Source organism: Theropithecus gelada, chromosome 5 (assembly GCF_003255815.1).
Source record: "Theropithecus gelada isolate Dixy chromosome 5, Tgel_1.0, whole genome shotgun sequence".
NCBI lineage: Eukaryota > Metazoa > Chordata > Mammalia > Primates > Cercopithecidae > Theropithecus > Theropithecus gelada.
The window spans coordinates 158,449,980-158,476,501 of record NC_037672.1 but is presented as its reverse complement, the minus strand read 5'-3'; the positions used below and the strand labels follow the sequence as shown (position 1 = coordinate 158,476,501).

General features: G+C 32.5%; 1 protein-coding gene across 1 annotated transcript in view; it reads left to right on the top strand.

Annotated features, from left to right (window-relative positions):
- FSTL5 (follistatin like 5) overlaps positions 1-26,522 on the top strand; it is a 268,181-nt gene that overhangs the window by 100,563 nt on the left and 141,096 nt on the right. Inside the window, exons 4-5 of the mRNA XM_025385806.1 lie at positions 18,992-19,153; positions 23,297-23,431. Coding sequence (XP_025241591.1) covers positions 18,992-19,153; positions 23,297-23,431 — 297 coding nt within the window. The remainder of the gene's footprint in view (positions 1-18,991; positions 19,154-23,296; positions 23,432-26,522) is intronic.

Sequence of the window (26,522 nt, the reverse complement as noted above, 5' to 3'; positions counted from 1 at the left end):
CTCTATCGCCCAGGTTGAAGTGCAGTGGCCCGATCTCAGCTCACTGCAAGCTCCACCTCCTGGGTTTATGCCATTCTCCTGCCTCAGCCTCCCGAGTAGCTGGGACTACAGGCCCCCACCACCTCGCCCGGCTAGTTTTTTGTATTTTTTAGTAGAGACGGGGTTTCACCGGGTTAGCCAGGACGGTCTCGATCTCCTGACCTCGTGATCCGCCCGTCTCGGCCTCCCAAAGTGCTGGGATTACAGGCTTGAGCCACCGCGCCCGGCCTGGATTAAAATTTTTATGTGATATTTATCAAAAAATATCTAAAAATAAATGAAAACTATTGGCAATTAAATGCTGGGTCAATATACATGGAAAATACATGAAAAGGAATTAATAGTAGTATATGGTCATGCATCACATAATGAGGTTTCAGGCAACAGTGAACCATGTAATGGTCCCATAAGGTTATAACACTGTATTTTTTGTACTTTTCTTATGTTTCAATATGTTTACATCCACAAATACCATTATGTTATAGTTGCCTGTGGTATTCAGTGAGGTAATATGTACGGGTTTGTAGCCTGGGATCAATAGGCCATATCATATAGGCTAGGTATGTAGTAGGTTGTGGTATCTGGGTTTGTGTAAGTCCACTCCATGATGTGCACACAATGCAATCTCCTAAGGACACATCCTCAAAAAACATCACCATCTTTAAGTGACACATGACTGAACCTTAAGGTGTACCACTATATAAGTTATATGCGCACATATAACACATATGCACACGTTAGTTTCTCAAATATGGGCTCATTCTCTATAAGTTACTCGGGATTTTTTTTCTTTTAAGATATCTTAAATTTATTTTTGGGCAATATATGCAATATATGTAACTTAGCTCATTATTTTTAGTTGTTTAATAATATTCCAGAGTATGATAGTATGATAATCTATTCATCATTTTTAATATTGATGATTCAGATTTCCCAAGTTACTATTATACACAATTGTGTACATAATCATCCTTGTACTTACATACTAGTGCTTTAATTTCTTTAGATCAGCTTAATCAAAGAAGAATCTCTACATTAAAAATCACACACATTTAAAAATGGGTAGATAATGCAATATTGCTATGCTAAAATTTTATAGCAAATTATTCTCCCAAAATTAAGAAATATATGAAAGTTCATTTTTCCATAAACTCACCCAAAATACCTTCTATTAATCTTTCTTAATTTTGAAAAATTTTTCCTCATTAAAACAATTAATTTCACTGATTATTACTTGAGTATGTTTTCATGTACTCAGCCATTTTGATGTATTCTTTGAATTGATTGTTCATAACCCTTGTCCAATTTTTCTTTTCATATGTAGCAGTACTTATTCTAGTGGAGAAATGTACAATGATTCTTTATTTCACATATTTTACATATGTTATCTAATATATTTCTGTTGAATAATCACAATGCAGAATAATTTTATTTAATGCCACTTATCAAACATTTCTTTTGTCCCACTGAACTTCTTGTCTTACTAAAGAAATATTAAACCCAACATCCAAAGTTGTAGGAATACATTCCCAAATAATGAACTCTGAATGTTGAATCTTCGTTTTACTTTTGCATAATTTTGTTTAGAATTAGGTTACAATCTAATTTACAATCCCTTTGCCAGTAAGATTTATAACATTTTTGCATACTGTGTTATAAAAACTAATCTTATCTAAGTAGCGTTGACTATTTCTCTCTCTTTTTTTCTTTTCTTTTCTTTTTTTTTTTTTTTTTTGAGATGGAATCTTACTCTTGTCACTCAGGCTAGAGTTCAGTGGCATGATCTCAGCTTACTGCAACCTCCGCCTCCCAGGTTCAAGCGATTCTCCTGCCTTAGCCTCCTGAGTAACTGGGGTTACAGGCCCGCAACACCATGCCCAACTAATCTTTGTATTTTTAGTAGACATAGGGTGTCGCCATGTTAGCCAGGCTGGTGTCCAACTCCTGACCTCAAGTGATCCGCCCTCCTCAGCCTCCCAAAGTGCTGGGATTACAGGCGTGAGCCACCGTACTTGACCTATTTCTCTCTCTCTCTCTCTCTCTTTTTTTAATTTTATTAAAATAAAATTTTAATAATATTTTTGAAATTTTATTTTGAGCTCAGTGGTGCATGTGCAGGTTTGTTATATAGGTAAACTTGTGTCATGGGGGTCTGTTGTACAGATTATTTTCAACCAGGTATTGAGCCTATTACCAATTATTTTTCCTGATTTTTGTTTTCCTCCCACCTTCACTGTACAATAGGCCTTATATCCTGTTGTTCCCCTCTGCGTGTCCATGTATTCTAATCATTAGCTCCCAGTTATACGTGAGAACATGTATTTAGTTTTCTGTTCCTGCATTAGTTTGCTAAGGAAAATGGCCAACTATTTCCTACATACTACCCAAGAATAAAATGATATATTCTCCATAGTTTGATATTCTCTTTTCATCACACATTATATGTAATATTTTAATAATCATTGTAATATTTTATTATATATCTTATGTGTTTATTTTTATTTTCTGTCTTATATACAATTATTATATGTTTATATATGAAATAATTTTACAAGTGTACAAATCGCATCCATTTCTGGTATCAATTCTATTAACTCCATGGATCTGTATCATATATTTTGGTTAACATAGCTTTAAAATAAGTCTGAATCCTTTACAACAAATGCACTCAAACTATTCGTTCTATCAGTTTTTTAAGTACTTTTCCCACATTTATTCTTTTTTTAGAAGAAAATGTGGGCAAGCAGAGAGAAAAAAGGGAAGAAGAGAGAAGTAGGGAGGAAGGGGAAATGGAAAATAAAGAAACAAAGGGGAAAGGAAGGAAAGATAGACCCTATTTTGGTTAAAATTGCATTAAACTTATCATTTAAGAAAGTGTGCAATTATTTTAAATTAAGACATATGCCAATCACAAAACACCAGTTGATCCATTATTTTATCTAAGACCTTTAATATAATTATAGTTTTAAAAAATTGGAATCTGGATCTTTCTTGCTATTTTTTTCTTGAACTTTTATTTTGCTTTTAATGGAAAATGTATACGTTTTATATATACTCATAGATAATAAAGTCTGTGAACCCTAATTTGCTTTTGGTTAAAATACTTTTAGATTTTGGTCTTCTGGGTTTCAGAAGTAAGCCATCATGTCATCTGCAAATAAACTCTTGCAAAGCTGTCTATTATGCAATATTTATATTTTTAAACTTCAAAGCAATTTTGAATAATAGTGAAAATTGGTGGTAGGTCATAACCCTGTTTCGTCTTGTTTTAATGTTAAAAAAAATTCTTTTTTAAGCTTTTATTTTAAGTTCAGGGGTAGAAGTGCAGGTTGGTTACATAGGTAAAAGTGTGTCATGAGGGTTTGTTGTAGAGATTATTTCCTCACCCAGGTATTAAGCCTAGTACCCATTAATTATTTTTCCTGACCCTCTCTCTCCTCCCCTCCACCCATCAAAAGGTCCCAGTGTGTGTTGGTTCCCTCTATGTGTCCATTTGTTTTTATCATTTAGCTCCTACTTATAAGTGAGAGCATATAGTACTTGGATTTCTGTACCTGTGCTAGTTTGTTAAGGATAATGGCCTTCAGCTCCATCCATGTTCCTGCAAAGGGCACATAATCTCATTCTTTTTATGGCTTTATAGTATTCCGTGGTGTATATGTACCATATTTTCTTTATCCAGTCTATCATTGATGGGCATTTAGGTTGATTCCATGCCTACACTATTGTGAATAGTACTGCAATGAATATATACATTCATGTGTCTTTATAATAGAATGATTTATATACATTTGGGTATATACCCAGTAATGGGATTGCTGTGTCAAATGGTATTTCTATTTTTAGGTGTTTGAGGAATCACCCAGGGTCTTTCACAATGGCTGAACAAATTTACACTCCCAACAACGGTGTATAAGCATTCCTTTTTCTCCACAACCTCGTCAGCATCTGTTGTTTTTTGACTTTTTAATAGCAGCCAGTCTGACTGGTGTGAGATGGTATCTCATTGTGGTTTTGACTTGCATTTGTCTAATCATCAGTGATGCTGAGCTTTTTTTCATATGATTGTTGGCTACATGAATGTCTTCTTTTAAAAAGTGTCTGTCTGGTTCATTTGCCCACTTTTTTATGTTTTTTTTTTTTCTTTAAATGTCTTTTATCTTATTAGTTAGTATTTTAAAACTAAGCATTAAAAAATATAGCTTGATTCCCTTTATATGTAATTTAGAATTTTTAAGAATGGTAGCTGAATTTTTTCAGATACTTTTCAGAACCAACTATTATGAAATTGAACAAAACCCCACTCTTACTGGGCCCAAATATGAATTTTAAAATGAATGACATGAGATCACCGGTATAATAGCCATGCAGACATCTGTCTATCTATAGTGTATCTCAAACACACAGTGAGTTAAGATCTTCTTTATTCTTGCTTAATCTTAATTAGTTCATTTGTTAAATTCTTTTTAAAGCATGTATTAAAATCCTCACCATTGTTACAGTTTCAATCAGAAATCCTTCAGCTTTTATATTTTGCATATGAAGTTTTATTCTATTCATTGGGTACATACTAGTTTTTGACTTATATGTTCTTCATGAGTTATTTACTATAGAAAAATATTTTTCTTTATTCTTTACAATGGGTTAGAATAAGTAAAACTTTAGCAAATATAAATATATTTGCATATTAAAGGATTAAACCTGGTTATTTCCAAATCTATGGTGAAGGAAGACAATATTTTATGTAGTCTATATTATGTATTTGTACAAATATGAGATGCCTTGAGAAATTAATAACATAGACATAAAAAAAGAAAAAAGTGATAACCCACATGAATAATTTCACTTTTCAGCATCGTTTTAATGACTTCTCTACAAGCATGATTTGTCTTTTTTTTCTTTCAACTATCCTTAGATTACTGTTATTATACTGGCTTTATGATAGTTTATTCAGACTCAGAAAGCTTAGGAAGTTTCCAGGTGTACATGACTGAACTTTCTAAGGCTAAATGTTCTAAGCTTTCTGAGTTTGGACCTCCAGCCTTGATTGGTCTGGCTTCATGTGACCCATGATTTTAGATGAAGCAATGACAAATGCTGATCTTTGCCTCATGCCTCTATAAGATGATAAAAAATACTATGTTTTGATTAGGGAAAATTAACTATGCTAATGTCTGTCAATTTAGGAATATTCTAAACATTTTTAATTTTACTAAGTGTAAAATAACAGCATAACTCTCCTCTATTTAGCGTTAGCCAGTTTAGTATGCTTGTCATGAAATTTTCTACAGGTTTGAAAACTTAAGATGAAAAGTTATAGCATTCTTAATAATAAAAAATGAGAAAAAATTACATAATAAATTGTGTAAATAAGGTGCAGAAATATTTTATCTTTGTTTAGCAACTTTTAGGCTTATTATAATTTATACATATTTTTAAGGCTGCTCTTTTATTTGTAGTTTTGTAATTTAAAGATTTCTTTTGAAAGTTGTTTTTGATTAAAGTATGAAGTGATGATACTCAAACAAGGGAACTATTGCTTTATTTAAGAGTGCTTTCTCAAAAATTGTTAATACACATGACTTTATTAAATTCATTTTATAGTTCGGTATTACATGACAACTTCCAAGTACAAGTAGATTTCATGTACAATTCCCACTATGAAGCTCATTCTGAAATTAGGAAATTATATTTATAACTCTCAGCTGATCAGTTTATATAGAAATTGTTCTAAGACAAATTAGGCAGTTTCTAAAGAAATTACTTCATTTTGATAAAATGAACTTAATCCAGGATAAATAGAATATATAATCTCTTACAGAGAATTACAAACTAAGTTTGTATAAATATGGATGATATAACCCACTAAATCTTAGGGGTTTTTTTTGCTTTTTTACCTATGTTAGTTTGCAATAAAACTTCCTGAGTAAAATTATCTAATATTATTAATTTTTATCATTTACTCTGTTGAAAAGATCTTCAACAATATTGTTGTGAATTCATTTCTATCTGCATAGTATTTTATATTTTAAAGTGTTGTCTTATTTTTTCCTCCTAATCTTCATTTTACAAATGAGTAAATAAGCACCCATAGAGTTAGAGTGAGTGTCCCAAAATCACATAGCTAGTCAGTTACAGGTTTTAACCAAAATCTTCCTCTTGAGTAATCCTGTCTGATTCATGGCATGTTATATTTTATAGTCTTACATGTTGTTAAAATTATTCTGTTTCTTATACAAATGGTGGTAGAAGATAAGGCTAGCTAGAGAAGTAGCTGTGAGAAAAATTATAAGCAAAAGTTTCCAGAATCATATATATTTTGCAACACATTTTAATATAATATTGAAAGACAATTTTTTTTGCTTAAGCCCTAATGCAATATTTTCATTACCTTCTAGTTTGCAAACATTGCCTATGTATAGGGTGTATATACACATGCACACTACTGAGGTGCAAATGTGACTAAAAAAGAGTTGAGAAGGTGTTTGATCTGTTTAAAATATGTTTAGATACAGTTTTGAATAAATCTATTCCTACATTGTATTTAGATAGGGTTTACATTTACATCTGGAACATTAAACCAGTTTGGAATATATCATGCTTCCACTTCCCTCCCTCTAGTCCTGATAGACATTGCTGATCAATTATAGTTTTCTTTCCTGTTGAACCAGTTCATGGGCTTAGGCAGTTTCAATTCCCATCTCTAAGAAGTTCATTTCTACTAATCAGTTGGTATTGACAAGTGAAATTAAACACATTTTCCATTCCTCTTATTAAGTCTTAGACATTCTCTGTGTAACTGGCAAGAAAAAGCAAAACCAAAAACAAAAAACTTGTATTTTCAAAAACAACAAAACATGTGAGTAGACACCTAAACTTTGCTTGCTGACTCGTGCCTAGCAATGGGCTGGGAATTTACCAGAGAGTGTTTCCTTTAATCCATTTAATCCTCGGAAGAGTTTCACATTTTCAAATGGAGAAATCAGGACTCAGAAATGGGATATTTTATCCCTTACAGCATAGCAGAAATTGTTAGGGATGCATTCAAGTTTTCTGCTTAGGAGGAGGTTACTGTAATATATCAGCTACACAACTCCTGCCTCAAATAATCACTTTGAGAATTCCTGATCTCTAAATTAGATATACATTAAATAAAATTAAATAAAATCTGTCAAAAAGAAACCAGCATCCAGCATGTGCCAGGCTATGTTTTTGTTTTTGTTTTTTTCCTTATTTATTCTTTCTTTTCTTTAGATTTAGAGAAACAACATCTTATGTATTATCATCTTAAACGCTTTTGTTATATTTTCTTTTGTGTTTCAGAGAGAATTTCTTAAAATGGTGACTTCTGAGACTTTAAAATTGAGGATTAAAAAGGCCACTAACTTTAAAGATTAGTAAACTCCAACTAAGTTAATTAAACTAGGGTGAACTGTCTCTTTTAAACTAGGTTAAAGTATTGTCATTTCTTACAATGTCACAGGATAAATAAGAAGACCCGATAAAACAACTCACCAAAGTTTATGACCCTAAGAATGTTGCTCTTAATTTATATTCTGTCTCCAACATTTGTTGCATCCTCTACACTTTCATGAAGATTGCAATAATGTGATCAGAGAGTTTTGTAATATTGACGAGAGGTAGTGTGAAAATCATGAATATAAAAAGACTGCTTTGGGACAAAGTTAAAGAGAAACTGATGGCTTTGATAATGTCAGAGACAAAAGGCATTGGACAAGCTCAGTAGCATTTAAAATATTTATTAAACCGAGTCTGTAATTTTTCATAGGAAAGTTGCTTTAATGACAAAGGAAGTCATAATACAAACAGAACCATCCAGCTGCTGCTGTGAGTCAGCACTACTTCAGAGACATTTATATTCTTACCCTCAAGCTTTCTTAGAACCTTTTCTAACAGTTGCAGCTGTGTGAATAATTTGTGGAAGAGCCATGATAGAATTCTTCAAAAGAATACAAGATAATAGCACCAAGAAAAAGGAAAAAATAGTCAGTGCTTAGTTGTTTACTTACCAGTGACCTGACGATTCACCTTAAATTCATTTTTGTTTTCACTTAGAATGAAGTCACTGTATTGGGTCAGTGATCTCTATCTCTTGACTAAATTCAGGCATCCAAAACAGCCAGGTTATGCTGTCTCCATACTCTCCAGCAATAATGCAGAAACTTCTAAAGAAAGATCAGTGTATGAAGGTATGCAGAATGAGAAAAAAGTAAGACTTAGCCTTACAGAGATTTTTTTTTTTTCCACATTAGAATCTTCCTAATACTGGATCAGAAGCATTATTACATTAAATGAATTCTATTAGATCCTTCCTAAAGTAGATAGAAGTACTGGTTTAGTCTAATGCAGTTAAGTTGCTATGGGCCTTTGAGAAATATGTATCTATCTACCTTTCCTTTTTTTCCCTACTATCATCATAAAACACATAATGGTTTTCGGATGATAAATGTTTGCAAGGATTCCATATAAACACAAAAGTTTCCAGAAAGAAAACCATGTGTAAATGTAAATCTATTTTATTTTATTTAGTTTCCTCCATTTTCAATTTCTATTTTTTTTTTAAGTATCAGAACCTCACCTTCATTTCTAAATTTGTGTAACGTTAAAATGTACTAGTCTTATGTATTATTAGAGCAATTAGTCATCTATATATAGTGTCTGATTATTTACATTTGATGCTCTAAGAACCATCAGATGAACTAAATAAAATTTTATTAGATTTGTTTGATTTATTTAAATGGTGATGTCATTTTTAAACTGAGCAATAGTTCAGTTTCCTTGAAAAGTTACATATATTTGAGATGCATTATTAATATTGCTTTGAAATACTATCAATGCACTAATTTATTTGAACTTTACTTTTAAAATATGATTTTTTCCAGTATCTCTGATGTGCCTTATGTATTAGAGCTAACAATCTAATTCATAATTTAATGAATGTGGATGCCAAGTAGTCAAATTCCAGTAGATACTTTCATAAAGACATTTATTATACTATTAGGACCATCTGAGACAATTTAAGCTAAGAATGTATTTTTTTTTTCAATGCTCCACTTGGCTAATTTCAACTTGAACCTATCACTCACTGGATGTGTAATATAGAAAAGAGAGCAAGTGAGTAATGGAGAAAGTTACCAGTACAATGTACTGTGCTCATGAGTTGCTCAGTGAATAGCTATATATTATTATCTTAAAACTCAAAAATAAACAAATCAAATTTTATACTTCACCTAATTTTTGAATAAAATATATACATTTACATCCTTTTGTATCTCCTTCCATTTTAGGTAATGGAAGTTTACTTGATTACATTTTTGTAGAATAAATTATAATATGTAATGTCAACTTTTTATAATGTTTCTGTATTAATATATACATAATATTATATTATTTGATGTTTATATTATATGATTGTATTGGATATTATTATATAAAGTAACCCAATCAGTTTAAACTATTTAAGTTGAAGGCATTTCCTGAGCTGTGTTAGCAAGACATCAAATACCATTTGGAATTATTTAGTGTATAGAAGCTTATCTTTAAATATCACCTTTTTCATAAAATATTAGGAGCCTATTTAAAGCTTTTCTTGGTAGTCCATGCAAATTGGATCCTAAATCCAATGTGACAACAATTTGGTAGTCTTTATCAGTTTCTTTTTTTTTCATGCGTTGCCAATAGAAAGAAAAAGACAAGTTTATAGAGTGCACTTCTTAACTAAAAATGACTGTAACAAATGGTTTGAAATGTTCTCTGGAGGATTATTGACTTTTTAATTCAGGCTGCCATCAATCCTCATTTATATTTCATAATATGTATCCTGGGAAAACGAAGCTACTTTTAAATGTGTAGCTTGTCACTGAGGTTAAATAGTTGTTATGCCAATCACTTATCTTTCAATTCTATGTGAGTTAAGAGACACTTTTCAGAAAATCACTTAACACCAATAAACTAAGTGAGACACATGTCAATTACATAAAAGTATTATTTTTTCATATATATAATCTATATGAGAATTAACATTTCATGTGACAAAAATTATTATTCACTAGTTTTCTTTCTGTCCCTTCATAAGTACATCAATAAAGTAGAAGCAGCTTGGAAGGCAGAGGAAATTGAACATCTTATCTAAAAAGGTTTCCTTTGGGGAGTATCGGTGACAATATAAGTGGCCCATGTAATATGTATATTTCCAGTATGAATAATGTGTCATCTGTTGCTCTTATTGAGGTGATTGATGTGCTTCCTTCCAAATTAATTCTCAGATTTAGGCTGTTTCAATTTTTTGCTACTCCAAAGACTGTTGTAACAAGAATTGATCCTTACAAATCCTGTGGCCAAACTTTTTGTCTTACTAAATATTTATTGAGAGTTGTTATTAATATCTATTCTGATTCCCTGTATGTCTTTTTTAAAATCTCATCTCCTAACTCTAGTTGTTAAGAGATTAGAGATTAGTCAGATTAGTCTAAATATTTTCAAGAGTTTTTTTACTCCACCCCTTACAGTGCCATAAGTACATTAACATATCTCTTTAAAAAGTTATTTGTTTTAACCTTCAATAAAATAAAATGCTGCAATAACTACTCTGTTTTAGATATATCAGGAGAGCCTAAACATGTGCTTTATGTCACCAGAAAAGCAGGCACAGAAATACTAGGAGAATCATTTTTGAAAGTGTATTTAGTATTTCCAAAAAAAATCATTTAAGTAGTCCTCAAGGACAAGAATAAAATCAGAACTTGGTTTTACCCCTTGTCACTGTGCAAGCATGTGTATGTTGTAACACTTTTGAATGAGGAATGGCAGGAAGGGTGCAGCAGATTTCTTGTTGTACTTAGAGCTTTGAAAGTTTATTATTTTTCTGCTTCTAAAAATATTAAAGGCGATGTACAGGATACAGACCCAACTATGGACACTAAGGGTTATTGGGGCCTTTCTGAAGACACCTTCCTCTGCCTCATTTTTCTCTGTGTAGTTAACATGAATCTAATTTAATATTTCCAGAGTATAGCTGGGAAAGGGAACTAAGACGCCAGTGGGGTGATTGGCTGTAGTCCTGATGTGGTGGCTTTAACTAGTCTTGGTTTGCATTACTTTTATAGTTTCAGTAAATCTGGAAGATTGGCACTTATTCAATAGTCAATTAAATTTGTATATACAAAGGATCCTCCAGACAATAAAAAATAAGAGTGGTGAAATTAACTTTGCACTATATTTGAATCACCAAATAGAGTCTCAGATTGTTTCTGGACCTTCTGGTTTTTTATTGTCATTCTGATGGCTGAAAGAAAAGGATATCAGATAGTTTAAAATACATGCATTAACCAGAGAGCAAATGGTCCAGGTGAACAAAACTTTTATGTCCTGTTCTTGTCTTTTGATATCTCCTGCAGAAACTTCTTTGACAGAGAACTAGAGTCCTCTGCTTTATTTACCAAGTCATAGTCTTATTAAGGACACTGTGTGTTACATATACTCTCATGGCCATTCTAAATAGCAAATGCTAAATTGTAAATCTGAGAAAGGAATCAGTGTGATAAGCCTGTAACATACATCTTGTGAAACTTTTCTTCATGGTCTTCATTACACCAGTCACTCAGCTACATCAGGGAATTTAATGATTAAATAAGGCAAAACCTCTTCTCTCAAAGAGCCTATTATTAATCATATATATCATATCCTATATTGCTGGATGATATATATTGTTTGACAATATATATTGCTTTGCAATATACAACTCTTTATTTTTAAGTCAGGAAACAACAGGTGCTGGAGAGGATGTGGAGAAATAGGAACACTTTTACACTGTTGGTGGGATTGTAAACTAGTTCAACCACTATGGAAAACAGTATGGCGATTCCTCAAGGATCTAGAACTAGATGTACCATATGACCCAGCCATCCCATTACTGGGCATATACCCAAAGGATTATAAATTATGCTGCTATAAAGACACATGCACACGTATGTTTATTGCAGCACTATTCACAATAGCAAAGACTTGGAATCAACCCAAATGTCCATCAGTGACAGATTAGATTAAGAAAATGTGGCACATATACACCATGGAATACTATGCAGTCAAAATGTCTTTAAATGACAACAAATAAATGTATTTTCATTAGCAGGGAATGTTCCAAATCTGAGGTCTAGAATTCACTTGAGGAGCACTTTCATAAAAACGATATGCATTCTCAATATTAAGTATGGAAAGGTAGCACTCTCTACAATTAAGAAAATTCAGCTGTCCAGAACTATTTGCTTTCAGTGTGAATAGATTTAATATTTATAATAAAGATAGCTTGCTATTTTTTCTTGGAAAGGACAGTATGCTTTTTGATATTGGAATTAAAATGTCTAAACCATTTGTTCAAGTGTATTCAAATTCTTATCTAACCTCAAAAATTTACATAGCATGAACATCTGAAAATTATACAATTAATAGTCCATCATTGCATAATTCCTGAATCATTTCCTACAGAGTTTAGTACATTATAATGACAATTATAATGTTCTAGGAATGCCTGGCACTTGTAGGTAATTGATACATGTAGATTTACTGAATGAATGCAGGATTTCTCTCACAACTTATTTGGTGGTAAACTGGGTAATTGACTGTCCATACAATTGCATGTGACATATATCTAACTACCTATGACATAACTCAAGTTCAAGAAGTATACACTCATTGTAAAAATATAAAAGATTCAGCATGGTGCATATGCTGAAAATGCGTCTCCCACAACCATATTCACTACACTGCATGTCATACTCCCCTAAACACTTCAAAATTCAGCTCATTTTCCTTTAAAGCACTTTGTGTTGATAACTCCGGTTTTTCTGTAACTACCACACCTCTTTCAACTCTATTACAGGACATAAAGTGTTCTGTTACAATTATTGTTTCCTGGTTTTCATTATTGAACAGCACATACTTTGAGAGTATGAGACATATGTTGTCCATCTGTGTCAACCTAACAGTTTACAGTTTATCACAGATATTAAGTAATCAATATATGACTAATTAAATGAACAAAATGAGCATTTTGGTAAGTGGTACTGTATTTGGATTGTTTCTACAAAGATGGGTTTTACCAATTTTGTGGAATGGGAATGCAAATGAAAAAAGATTTGATGGCTGAAATTAATATAATGGTAACTAGAGGCAATAATAACTAAAGGTACCATGAACATGGTTTATTATTCCATTGATTTTAGTCTTATTTCATTTTTATCAATCACATTTTAAATAATGTTTCAGAATGTTTTATAAAGGGTTTGAGCACCATGTGTTAAATATATTTATAGTTAATATATTTGTTCCTTTATTAAACTTAAAATATTTGAAATGTTTTGTTACTGTTATTTACAAATATGCGAACTTGTATCATGCAAATTTACCAAATTCCCTTATTATCACAATTCATCTAAAGAATCTTTTGTATTTTAATTTACTCTATGCCATCTACAAGTGCTTAAGATAACCCTTATCATAATAAAGAAAATATTTTCTTTTTTTGTTTTCTAAAAGTAAATGAGTTTTCTGCAATTATGGAAAATATCACACAATTTTACTTCTTTAAACTGTTAATATGGTGAATTAAATTCAGTGATTTTTTGAATGTCTATAATTAACTCAATATATTATGGTATATTACCATTTTAGTATTCTGATAAATTTTGTTTGATAATATTTTGTACGGGAATTTTTCATCTATTTTCGTAAGTGACATTGACCACTAATTATTCTTTCTTCGAATGCCTTGTCACATTTCGATATCAAGTTTATGCTGACTTCATAAAAAAGCTGGGGATTTTATTAGTTATCTATGCTGCATAATAAATTAGCTAAAATATTAGTGGCTTAAAACAACAAACATTTATGCTCTTAGAGATAACAGGAAAATCGAGATGTGCAGTAATAAACAGGGAAATGATTTAAATAATTAAAAAATTTATTTAAATAACCAAATAATTTGAGAACAGTTTAGCTAGGTGATCCTGGCACAAGGTCTTTTCTGAGATTTCAATCAATATGTTGGTCAGAGCTGTAGTCATCTGAAAGCTTGATTGGGGCTGGCATATCTACTTCTAAGATTACTCACTTACATGGCTATTGGCAGGAGGCCTTAGTTTTTTGCTGGCTGTTGTCATGGGGCCTCTCTCTGCCCCTTGGTATACAAGCATCCCCATAAGACTGATTCAGCATCTTATGACATAGCAGTTGAATTCCACAAGAGCAAGAGAGCAATGACAATATTGCAATACCTTTTATGACCTAATCCTAGATATTATGCACCATTACTTTGCCACAGCTCTGTTCATTAACAGTACATCATTAAATCCAGCCCATAGGTCCCATGTGTAACGTGAGAACAATTAGCCTCTACCTTTTGAAGAGAGGAGTGTCAACAACTGATAGAGATATTTTAACACTACCAAAGAGATGCCTCTAGCCCCGTTTTATTCTCTAAAAGAGTTTGTATAAGATTGCTGTTACTTTTACTTTATTTTGGGAAAGTTCTAAAGTTTTCTTTGATTAAAAGTTTTTAAATAAATTAAATGTATTTAAATGTTATAAGACTTTTTAGATTTTGTACTACTTTTTGTGTAGGTTCTGCTAGATGCTTGCGTTTCCAGAAATCTGTTCATTTTATTTAAAGTTATGTGTTGGCATAAAGCTGTCTATAATTTGTTCTCTTTAGTTTTTACCATTTCTGTAAGAATTTAGCTATCAGTCTGACTTTCTTGGTATGCCATTTTGTTTCTTGGGGTTGCTTTTTATGATTTGTCTTTTTTTCTTTGGTATTCTATAGTTTTGCTGTAATGTCTATATATGGCCTTTTTTAAGAAAGTCCAACATCTTTAGGCTTTTGGAATCACTGGTTTGATGTCTTACACAGAACTGAGAATATCACAGTGGTTACCTCTTCAAATACTGCTCTCTTCTTTTACTTCAGTAAGGTGTTCTTAATCTATTCTGTATTCACTTACTCTCTCATCTGTATTTTCTGTGTTTTGTACCTCTGTGCTTTATTGTGGATATGATTTTTTTCTGACTTAACTTTCTATTAGTGCCTTTCTTCTTCAGCTGTATCTAATCTGGAGTTAAATACAAACATTCAGTTTATAATTTCTGTTTTTGTCATTTAAAAATATTATAGCATTTCTAGTTGATTTATTTTAATTACAATATTATGTTGTATAACTTCCTAACTTTTTATGTTTAGCTATCAACTCTTTAAACACAGGAAGCATAGATGAGTAATAACTCCAGTTACTAGAATTTGGTGGCTTTTTAAAACTTGACTGTTGTTTTTATTTTTACTGGTTAAGTTTGTATTTTCTTGAGGCAAGCCTTGAGATATTTTGTTGCATTCAGCAAACTTGATTTCATAAACCATTTTCAAAATTATTTTAATTATAAAGATAATAGGTTCTTTAAGAGCGGTATTCCATCTATGACTGTCAGGCACTGGGAGGTACCAGAGATCTTGCAATGAATCTTTGGACATTTTGTGGCCAATTAAATACAATGCAACTAGTGACCTAGTACAGAGAAACTGTTACTATGCCAGAATTTCCAGCCACAATTATTGTGGGACCACAATACTAAGCTGATTTACTTTACTTGAGACTGCATACCAGAATCAGCTGATTCCCTGATATTGGCATGTATTTGTAAACCGTAAATAAATACATAATCCTGGCTTCCCAGAAGTTTTGGGGTCTGGTAAGGTAGAAGAGATAAATCACTACATTTGATTCAATGTAGCAACAGGGCCAGATCTTAAAGAAACACACACTGAATTAATTAATGGCTAAAAGAAAAAAAAAACAAAACCTCTCAAGATGTCTTATTATTTTTTAAATTACATGTGCACACACATGCATATGTGTATATACATGGGAGAAAAAGACAGAAATAAAATACCCTTGATTAGTAATCAACTCTGACTTCAGAATCTTCAACTGCTTTGGAAACTACTCTTGAGGGAGAAACAGCTGTAGCTCACTTCCATGAACCTTAAAGTTTCTTCTATACTCATTCTGCCATTCCTCATTTTATCCCTAAGTTACTTATGGTTTCTGAAAACGCTTTCCGTAAACTTTTCCAGGATTTTAAGTCCTAGTCAGGAAGATAATCAGAATCAATAATTATCATTTTTTTCAACATTACTAGAAAGTTATCAATTAATCCACACCTCACTTTTAATTGTTGAGTGTTTCTATAATTATGCCTAATGCTGTATTTAAGACATCTCATTTTAATATCAATGATTTTATATATATATATAAAAGATTGCAAAAAAGTTTGAGATTGTATTCATCACTAGTTAATTCAGTGAGTAACTTCTATAAAGAAAATTATTTTACCTAATCAAAATTCAATTATCAAATCAGCAAATGTAACATTAGTAGTGTCTCAATATATAATACAGGGACTATATATATATATATATAAAACATATATGTGTTTGTGTATATATATATATATTTTGTTTTGTTTTGAGGCACGAGTGCAATGGCACAATCTTGGCTCACTGCAACCTCCACCTCCCGGGCTCAAGCGATTCTCCTGTCTCAGCCTCCCAAGTAGCTGGGATTATAGGCATATGCCACCATAACCAGCTAAATTTTTTGTATTTTTAGTAGAAACGGGGTTTCACCATGTTGCCCAGGCTGGTCTTGAACTCCTGATCTCAGGTGATCCACCTGCCTCGGCCTCCCAAAGTACTGGGATTACAGGCGTGAGCCACTGCACCTGGACAATACAGGGACCATATTTAAATTTTGTCAATTCTCTTAGTAATACACTTTATAGCTTATTTTTCTGAGTCTAGGACCCAATATTGATTTGCATATTTTATTTATTTCTTATAACTCATTTCTTTTAGTTTAGAGTCTTTCATTGGCCTTCTTTGCCTTTCCTTTTTTATTCAGATAAAATCCACATGCCATTTAACTGTGCCTAAATGAACCATATAGTAACTTATAATATATTTACAGTGTTGTGTAACCATCACCACTTTCTAAGCCTAGAACATTTTTGTCACCCCCAAATAAACCTCATATCCATTAAGCAGTGATTTCCCATTCCTCCCTTTCCTCAGTCCCTAGCAACAACCAATCTGCTTTCTGTCTCCATGGATTTGCCCATTCTGAAAGTTTTATAAATGAATTAATATAATATGTAAACATTTGTGTCAAATTCCACTCACTTAGCATAATACCTCCAATATTCATGCTGTAGAATGCATTAGTATTTAAAAATGCAGTAGAATGCATTTTTATGGCGTGGCTGCATCATTTTATATTCCCTCCAGCAATGTGAAAGAGTTCTAGTTTCTCCACATACTCAACCAACAACATGTTATTTTCTGATTTTTGTTTATTGGTTTAAATAGCCATTCCAGAGGGTGTGAAGTGGTAACATGTAGTGGTTTGGATTTGCATTTCCCTCTTTTTCATTTTTTTTTAAATTTTTGAATCTTTTCATGTGTTTATTAGCCATTTATATGTCTTCAATGGAGAAACGACTATTCAATTTTTTTGTCCCAAATTTTAATTGAGTTGTTGGCTTTTTAGTTCTGATTTGTAACATTTCTTTATATATTCTGGATACCGTCAGACTTTTCAAATATCTTTTCCTATTTTGTGAGTTGTATTTATACTTTTTTAAAATAGTGTCCTTTGATGCACTACAAAATCTAATATATTTATTTAATTTTTGTTGTTGCTTGTGCTTTCAGGTCATGTCTAGAAGAAACCATTGTCCACTCCTAGATCAGAAACATTTATTCAATGTTTTCTTCTGAAAGTTTACTGTTTTAGCTCCTATATTTAAGTATTTGATTTATTTTGAATTCAATTTTTTTTTATGGTATGAGGTAGGAGTTCAGGTCTATTTTCTTGCATGTGGTTTTCCAATTGTCCCAGAATGATTGAAAAAGAAATTGACCATCAATGTATGTTTATTTCTACACTCTCAAGTCTATTCCATCTTTGTGTTAGGATTGCACTGCTTTGATTACTGTAGCTTCATTGTATGTTTTGAAATCAGCAGGTATGAGCCCCACAGCTTTGTACTTTTTCAAGATTTTTTTTCACCACTTGGAGGTCTCCTGTAATTTCACATTTATCTGAGGATAACTTGTTTAATTTCTTGAAAAAAAATGCAGTTAGAACTTTGATAAGAATTACCCTGTACCTTCGTTTTTCCTTTATTTGTCTTTGTCAACTTAGGAGTATGATCACTTTACCAAAAGCCTTTGCCAATTTGTACCATGTTACCAATCAGTTCTTTCAATCCAGGAATACAAGGTGTCTTTGGATTTATTTCAGTCTTCTTTAAATTCTTTCAACAAAGTTTCATAGTATTTAGTATGAAAGTTTTGCATCTCTTTGGTGAACTTTATTCCTAAATACTTTATTTTTTAATACTATTGTAAATGGAATTATTAATTTCCTAACAGGCTATAATAAAAAGAGTTTATTTTTCTTCCATTTTATACTCATTCATTTATTTATATAACTGAATTCATAGTTTTATTTAATTCCTCATACTCCCTTGTAATTACTAATTATTTCAGTGCCCAAATTGTCCCATATTTAGCAAATTGGAGTCTCTTTTAACTGGTTTTTGTATCCTTTTGGTATGCCTCATCATTCTTTGAGGACTTCTTTAATTTCTGAAACAAGGTATTCCAGGCACACCTTATATTTTCCCTAGCAAAATCCCAGAATAGTTGTTATCCAGTTAACACTGGTACATTTCAGTGAATAATACTATTTGGAAACTACAATCTGTAGAAATGTATAGCATCATTAAAATATATAATATATTATTTATCTTTTTGCAATTTTTGTTTCTTTTGGAAAATTAAATAGAAAATATGAATCACTTTCTCTTTCATTTTTTCCTTTAGTTCCTCCAGTCATCCGGGTGTATCCAGAGAGTCAGGCTAGAGAGCCTGGGGTAACTGCCAGTCTTAGGTGCCATGCAGAGGGCATACCAAAGCCTCAGCTTGGCTGGTTGAAGAATGGAATTGATATTACACCAAAGCTGTCCAAACAACTCACGCTTCAAGGTGCCTTTTACTTGCATTTTTTTTCTCTTAAATGACCACGTTGAAAATTTATACTAAAATTTATAACGTTATTTGGAAAATAAAAGAAAAATGAGTGTTACTGGCAACAGAATGTCACAAACATGAAAAAAATGCTTATGTCTAAGAAATTATATGGGAAAGACTCTTTTAACATTTTAATGTTTTTAATAATAGTCTTGTCATAATGATTAATTGTGTCATTATTTTGGTGATAAGTAGAATATTAAATTATGTATCTTTAAAATACTTGTCCTGTGAATTATAGCAGTTATGCTGAACAGAATAATTGGATCCTTTCACTGAAATTCATTTCTGAAGTTAATTTTTAAATGTTTAAGTAAAACCTTGAATGTGTATTATACAGGATTTCAATACAGAATTTTTAATGAAATTTTTAGCATATTTTCTAAATGAAGGGAGAAAAATATCAAAAAGTTACTAAATGTTTTCCATTTACATTTTTTAAAGTTTTTTATTACATTCTAATATACAAAATATTGTACTAATTCTAATATTCTAATGTGTAGACATGAATAAATTACTGTATATTAGATAAAAATAATCCCAAATATGTGGAAAATAAATAAAAGCAGGCAAGATTTGTAAGATCAAATCATTTAAATAGTCCAAAAGCAGTTGCATATAATATATTAATTATATTAGCGTTAAAAAAAAGCACAAATTTTTTTTCATTGTTGGGGTAACACACAACACTCATTTTACTGGATTATCTTCTTCATAGGCATTATAGTTCTTATTTTATAACTTTAATTTTCTTTAATTTATACTATTAAACATGAACATATTTTGTCACTTTATTACATAGATTTCTATTATTATTCCACTTTAATAATGGTTATATATAATTATACATTTTTAAATAAAACTTTTTAAAACTTTTACTTATTCTTGCAAGTCAATAGAGACATGTCTGTGAAACTGTCCTTAAACTTTAAAAACTTTAATCCTAGAAATCACTAATGTGCATACATAGGTCAGACACATTTGCACACATATCTAGTGATTACCTCGAGAGGTCTATAATGTAAGAGGAGAAGACTTATCTGATTAACAGAAATGAAATGAATAAAAATCTAAATAGCTTCTGACTTTGTCTCTTGTCCATTTAATAGCAATAAACCATATTATAAAAGTATGTCAAATTTTTCTCTCAGGAATATACATGACAACGCATTTTTGAAGTTGTTACACTCCAGACTGCAAAGAAATTACTGTCAGTTTTTACAACAGGGAAAAATAGCTAAAGTTTTACGAGAATATGACAATAAATAAAAGGAGAGAAGAGATAATTCTAAGCACATGGGATATAAACGCCATGTGGCTTAATAACTATTTAATTATCTACTTATTCATCAGATGCTTCTTTAGTGTTTGTATGTGAAGTCCAAGTCCAGGCACTAATTTAATATCTATGGCAATGGCTGGGATAATATGTGAATTAGAGAGAGTAAAATCCTAAGAAAGCACAAATATTTTATTAACAGACAAGTGAAGAAAATAATAGAAAGAGACTAAAATTCATCAAAAGACAGGAAACTAGGTGATAGTATGGAAGAAGAGAAAGTTAAAAATAAAGAGTTTGACAATGGCAAATGCATAGAAAGTTCAATAAAAGACATTGATAAGTGTTTACTTCAAGTGATGAGCATGTTCTTGTGACATTTAGCAAAACAGTATCAGTAACAATCAGTTTTCAATGTGTTTAGAAATGAAAAGGAGACAAGAAATACAAAAATCTTTTTTGGCCAGCTCCTGGTGGGGAGGCTTAGAACTGACAGAGATATTTCTTCTTGGATAATTCATCAATCTGAGAAGGTTCAGTAGGGAGAAATGAAAACAATGAAGGCTGCAGGAAGAGTCATAGAAATCAATAAGAAATAAGGGGAGATTTGCCTTGGAAAGAAACAGAAAATTTCCTGTGAGAAGTAAATCAAGGTGAAACTAGGAACAGAAAGTTTTGAGGCTGCTTTCTGATCACTTCTATTTACCTCACAATTGAAAGATCAAGATCACTCGCTGAGAGTGAAGTTACTATTATGATGGGAAACATCAAACAAAGTATATAAAGATTTGAAGTAAAAGTAGAGGTGGATATGAAAGGCATCTAACTGGAAAGGTCAAGTGAAATGAATAGCAAGTAGTTTTGAATGTCCTAGAAATTGAAAACTGTGAATCTGAAAATTATAAACTTGCTTATGCAATAGTCTCATAACTTACTCAAAGAACTAGATGCAGGGACACCAGATGCAGAGATGGGTTAGCTTACTCTAGTTCTAGAAGTTAGGAAGGCAGATGTGTCAGGATGGTAAACAGATAAAGGGATTGGTAGTTCTGGCAATAGAGTGGCAACATCTAGGAATGCTAGATCACATAGGAAGAGAAGGAAAGACAACGGGACATATAGGTTAGGAGAACATGTAAAAATATTGGGAGACAGCATTTTAAGAAGGAAGAAATTTATTTGATATTTCAAAACAAAACCCAGAGAATTTAGGCTGTTAAGTGTGTGGATCCTGAGGAAAAAAAAATAGGTGTGAATTTGGAGGAGGCCGTATCTTATATAAAACAAGAAGGTGAAGCAAATGTAAATACATTGTTTACTACCTATCTTTAGAGCAGGTTCCTATAAACTAAGACCCACAGACCATATCTAGATAGCTGTCTGTTTTTTGAAATAAAGGTGGGTTTTGTTTTTGTTTTTGCTTTTCTTTTTTTTCCTTGTTGTTGTTGGTTTGCCTTTAGAATACAGTAGCACTCATTTTTCAAAACATATTGTGTGGCTGCTTTAATGTTGCTATGGCAGAGGTTAGTAGTTGCCACAGAAACTGTGTGGCCCACAAAGCCTAAATTATTTACACCTGGCCTGTTGCAACAAAATGAAAATCTGTCAATCCCTTTTTTGGAGTAGTGATTCTCAATGAATGATGTGAGGAATGGGGTGTGTAGTAAGCATTTGCAAATAAAGAAAGAAGTTCAAGTTATTCAAATGATTATCTCTCTCAAACGTCCACATCCACTGCCTCTCCATATCTCACATCCCTTGGGAGCTACTGGGCTCCTAGCGATGGCAATCAAGCTCTTTTCTCATTGGCTTTCTACTCTTGTTTTCCCAAACCACACTGATTATGTTGCCTTCTACCTGTCACAGATAGTCATGTCCCATTCTACTGCATGTGTGGTTCTTGTAACTGAACAACATGGAACACACAGACACAACTATGTACACAAACACACACACACACAGGCATGCACACACACATACACACATAAAGAAAACAAAGAAAAAGAAAAGAAAGAGAAACTTAAACAAATGACTACAACAAACATTCAACTGCCAGGTGTGGTGGCTCACGCCTGTAATCCCAGCCCTTTGGGAGGCCGAGGCAGGCAGATCACCTGAGGTCAGTAGTTCGAGACCAGCCTGGCAAACATGGTGAAACCCCATCTCTACTGAAAACACAAAAAATTAGCCAGGGTTGGCAGTGTGGGCCTGTAGTCCCAGCTACTCGGGAAGCTGAGGCAGGAGAATTGCTTGAACCTGGGAGGCGGAGGTTTCAGGGAGTCGAGATCTCGCCACTGCACTCCAGCATGGGCGACAGAGTGAGACTCTGTCTCAAAATAATAGTAATAATAATAATAAGCTTGATGAATGGCAATAGTATACCTGTATGATTTAGCTCAGTTAATTACTCTTTGAAAACATCTTTCATATGTATTTACCTGCAAGCTAATCATATTGGTATTATTAGATTTCTGAAAAAGCGTAGGGGAATGTAGGTTCTGAATATTATAAGTAAATATATAACTGAAATTATACTTATCAATATGAAATACCTCATATACAATGTAGAATATAGGAAATGATATGAAACATAAAATATGCATTTGATATAGAGTATTGGGCTGTCTTATAGAATGACAGCACGGTTTATGAACACTTGCATGCTTCTGGAATAATTTGACATGCCTTCAAAGTATGGAAGTAGGAAGGGAAACAGTTTAATTAGGACAAGCCAAGAGAACTGTTTGACTGTGTAATCAGAAAGCACTGTTCCAAAACTGAAATTGTAGTTTACAAGTTTCATTTCCCTTCTTTTTCAGCAAATGGCAGTGAGGTTCACATAAGCAATGTGCGCTATGAAGATACTGGAGCATACACTTGTATCGCAAAGAATGAAGCAGGAGTGGATGAAGACATCTCTTCTCTTTTTGTGGAAGACTCTGCTAGAAAGACCCGTATGTATTGAACCGCCCCCCGCTAGCAGACACACACCATACTCAACATACATTTTTACAGCTTTTTTAAAAAAGTAAAGGCACCAGAAAACTGTGAATTGCACAATGCATTATAACAAATAGATTTTATATGTAGGAAGGATAAAAATCTTGAAATACTAAAAGCAGATTTAAAGATGAAAAAAAGTTGTGAAATTTTCATTACAACACTAGATTTTATTTTTTTGCAAGTACATATGGTGTTTCAGGTCCTGTCTTCCCATTTGCTCTTGGAGGAATTTATATCTCTTGCAAAATCCCTCCCCTCAATTAAATGTGAGGAATTCAAGGCCCCCAGATATATCCAACATGTATCGTCTAGGTAGAATACATTACTATATTTCTTTTCCTGTCAGTTACATTGAAGTCACTGGATTAAGACCTCTACAGCATCCTTCTCTACAGAAGGTTCAGTGGTAACTGCCACTCCAAGGCACTCACTGCCCCGACACAAAAACCACACTGTGGCTGTTCTTGGTTTAGTGCTAAAAATCCTTTGCCATCATGGTTCATGTTGTCTGATTGTCTCCTGGAGTTATACCCAAAATGACTTGTTCTCTTTTATTTTCTTTAATTACTTGGCAAAAGGGATACAGATAGGGTGAGGATGCTGAGGATGGATTGCTTTTTATGATAGCTGAATTGTTTGGAGCTCAAACTACTATTACAGCATGTATCAAGTGCGCTCTTTGCAAGCAAACAAACAGGCATTTTCTTCCCTCGGTCCACACATGCCACAGTGTGACTGTTTTGGGATAGGGTCTGGATGTTCTTGAAATGACTACTTCCCTTGCTCTCTGCTCTTCAATCCGACTTGTTACGCTGCTATTAATATATGTTTTTCAAGAGTCTGATTTTATTGGACCCTCTAACTTGACAGGCCCATTTTTCTGAATCCAGTGTTTGAACAAGGTTAAAGCATTGACCCAGCCAGTAGTCTTCCTATTCTTTCTTAAGTCACTTAGTGCATATTGACATGAGTGGAACCGTTGAGAAAGGAGGACCTTACCCAGGTCCCAACTACTAACGTATCATTATCTTCATTTTTTCTGGTTAGGACAACCATCATTATAAAGAAATATTTAAAAAAGAAAGTCTTTAGGTAGAAAAAAGAAAAAAAAAAGCTGGATTTAATGGCCTGCATAAGGTCCACCATAATTCCCTTACTCTATTCCTTTTATGTGGTACAGCCAATACTAAGTTGGAATTCACTTTCTGTGAAAAATTAATTTTAGGCGGCAAGGAATTAAAAATGTTTGCTTTCTTTGTCCTTATGATGATGTTTGTGAAACAGATTTTAATATCAACTCTATATTCTTACTTTATTTTAATGTTTGTTATGTACTTTTAAATTTATTTCCCTAGTTACAACAGTAAAACACCTAGCCAAAGCTCCCTTTATCAACTATCATACAACTTTTTAGTGTGTGAATTCTAGGAAAATTTTAGGAGAAGATTTAACACGATTAAATTTTCAGCAAGGTTTAAATCTTGTTGAAGTAAAAGTGCCCGTTTAAAAAATAATAATGCACGTAATTAAAATCAGGACAATACTAAATAAGTAAACCGAGTAGAATATTAGCAACTGCGGGAAAGTATAAACAGAAAATGTAATAATGTAATAATAATATTATTATGTAAAAATGTAATAATGTAATAACTTGACAGAAGACAGTTTCCCTTAGGATGCCTCCTAATAGTTAGATGCCAGAACTCTGTATAACAAAAGAAAACCAAAATCTGGTGGACTTCATAGTAGTGAAAATTACCACCTTTTGTAACCCCCATCTTAAGGATTGTGGATCTGGGTTCTTTTCTAGTAATTTCGTGGAAAGAGACCAATACTAGATATACATGGCACATTTGTATTTTGGAATGCTAGATATTTTCCTTCTTTTTTAATTTTATTTTTTCAATAATTTCAAATTTTATTATAAAGAGTGCATGTGCAGGCGTGTTACATGGTTATATTGCTTGATGCTGAGGTTTTCGGCACAAGTGATCACATCATCCAGGTAGTGAGCATAGTACCCAATAGACTGTCTTTCAGTCCATGCCTTCTATCATACCTTACTCCTTTAGTAGTCCCCAGTGTCTCTTTTTCCCATCTTTATGTCTATGTGTATTCCATATTTGGCTCCTACCTATAAGTGAGAACATGTGGTATTTGGTTTCTGTTCTTGCATTAATTCACTTAGGATAATGGCCTCTAGCTTCATTCATTTTGTTGCAAAGACTATGATTGCATCCTTCTTTAAGGCTGCATAGTATTCCATGATGTATGTGTACCACAGTTTCTTTAACCAACCCACCGTTTATAGGCACCTAGATTGATTCCATGTCTTTGCTATTGTGAATAGTGCTGCAACAAACTTGCAAGTGCGTGTGTCTTTTCGGTAGAATAATTTATTTTATTTTGGATACAAACCCAGTAATGGGATTGCTGGGTCAAATAGTACGTCTGTTTTAAGTTCTATGAGAAATCTCCAAACTGCTTTCCACAGTGGCTGAACAAGTTTGCCCTCCTACCAACTGGATATAAGCATTCTCTTTTCTCCATAGCCCTGCCAGCATCTACTGTTTTTTGACTTTTTAATAATAGTCATTCGGACTAGTGTGTGATGATATCTCATAGCAGTTTTGACTTGCATTTCTCTGATACAAATCAGAGTGGTGATGTGGAACATTTTTCATATGTTTGCTGACCATTTGTATGGCTTATTTCAGTAAGTGTCTGTTCTTATGCTTTGCCCATTTTTAAACTGGATTATTCGATTTTTGCTTATTGATTTGAGATCCTTGTAGATTCTGGATATCAGACTTTTATTGCTTGCATAGTTTACATATATTTTCTCCCATTCGGTAGGCTGTCTGTTCACTTTGTTAGTAATTTTTTTCTTTTCTGTACAGAAGCTCTTTAGGTACTCTTGTCAATTATTATTTTGTTGCGATTGCTTTTGGGGACTTAGCCATAAATTCTCTGCCAAAACCAATGTGGAGAAGGGTATTTTCCACGTTTACTTTTAGAATTATTATAATTTAAGGTCTTACA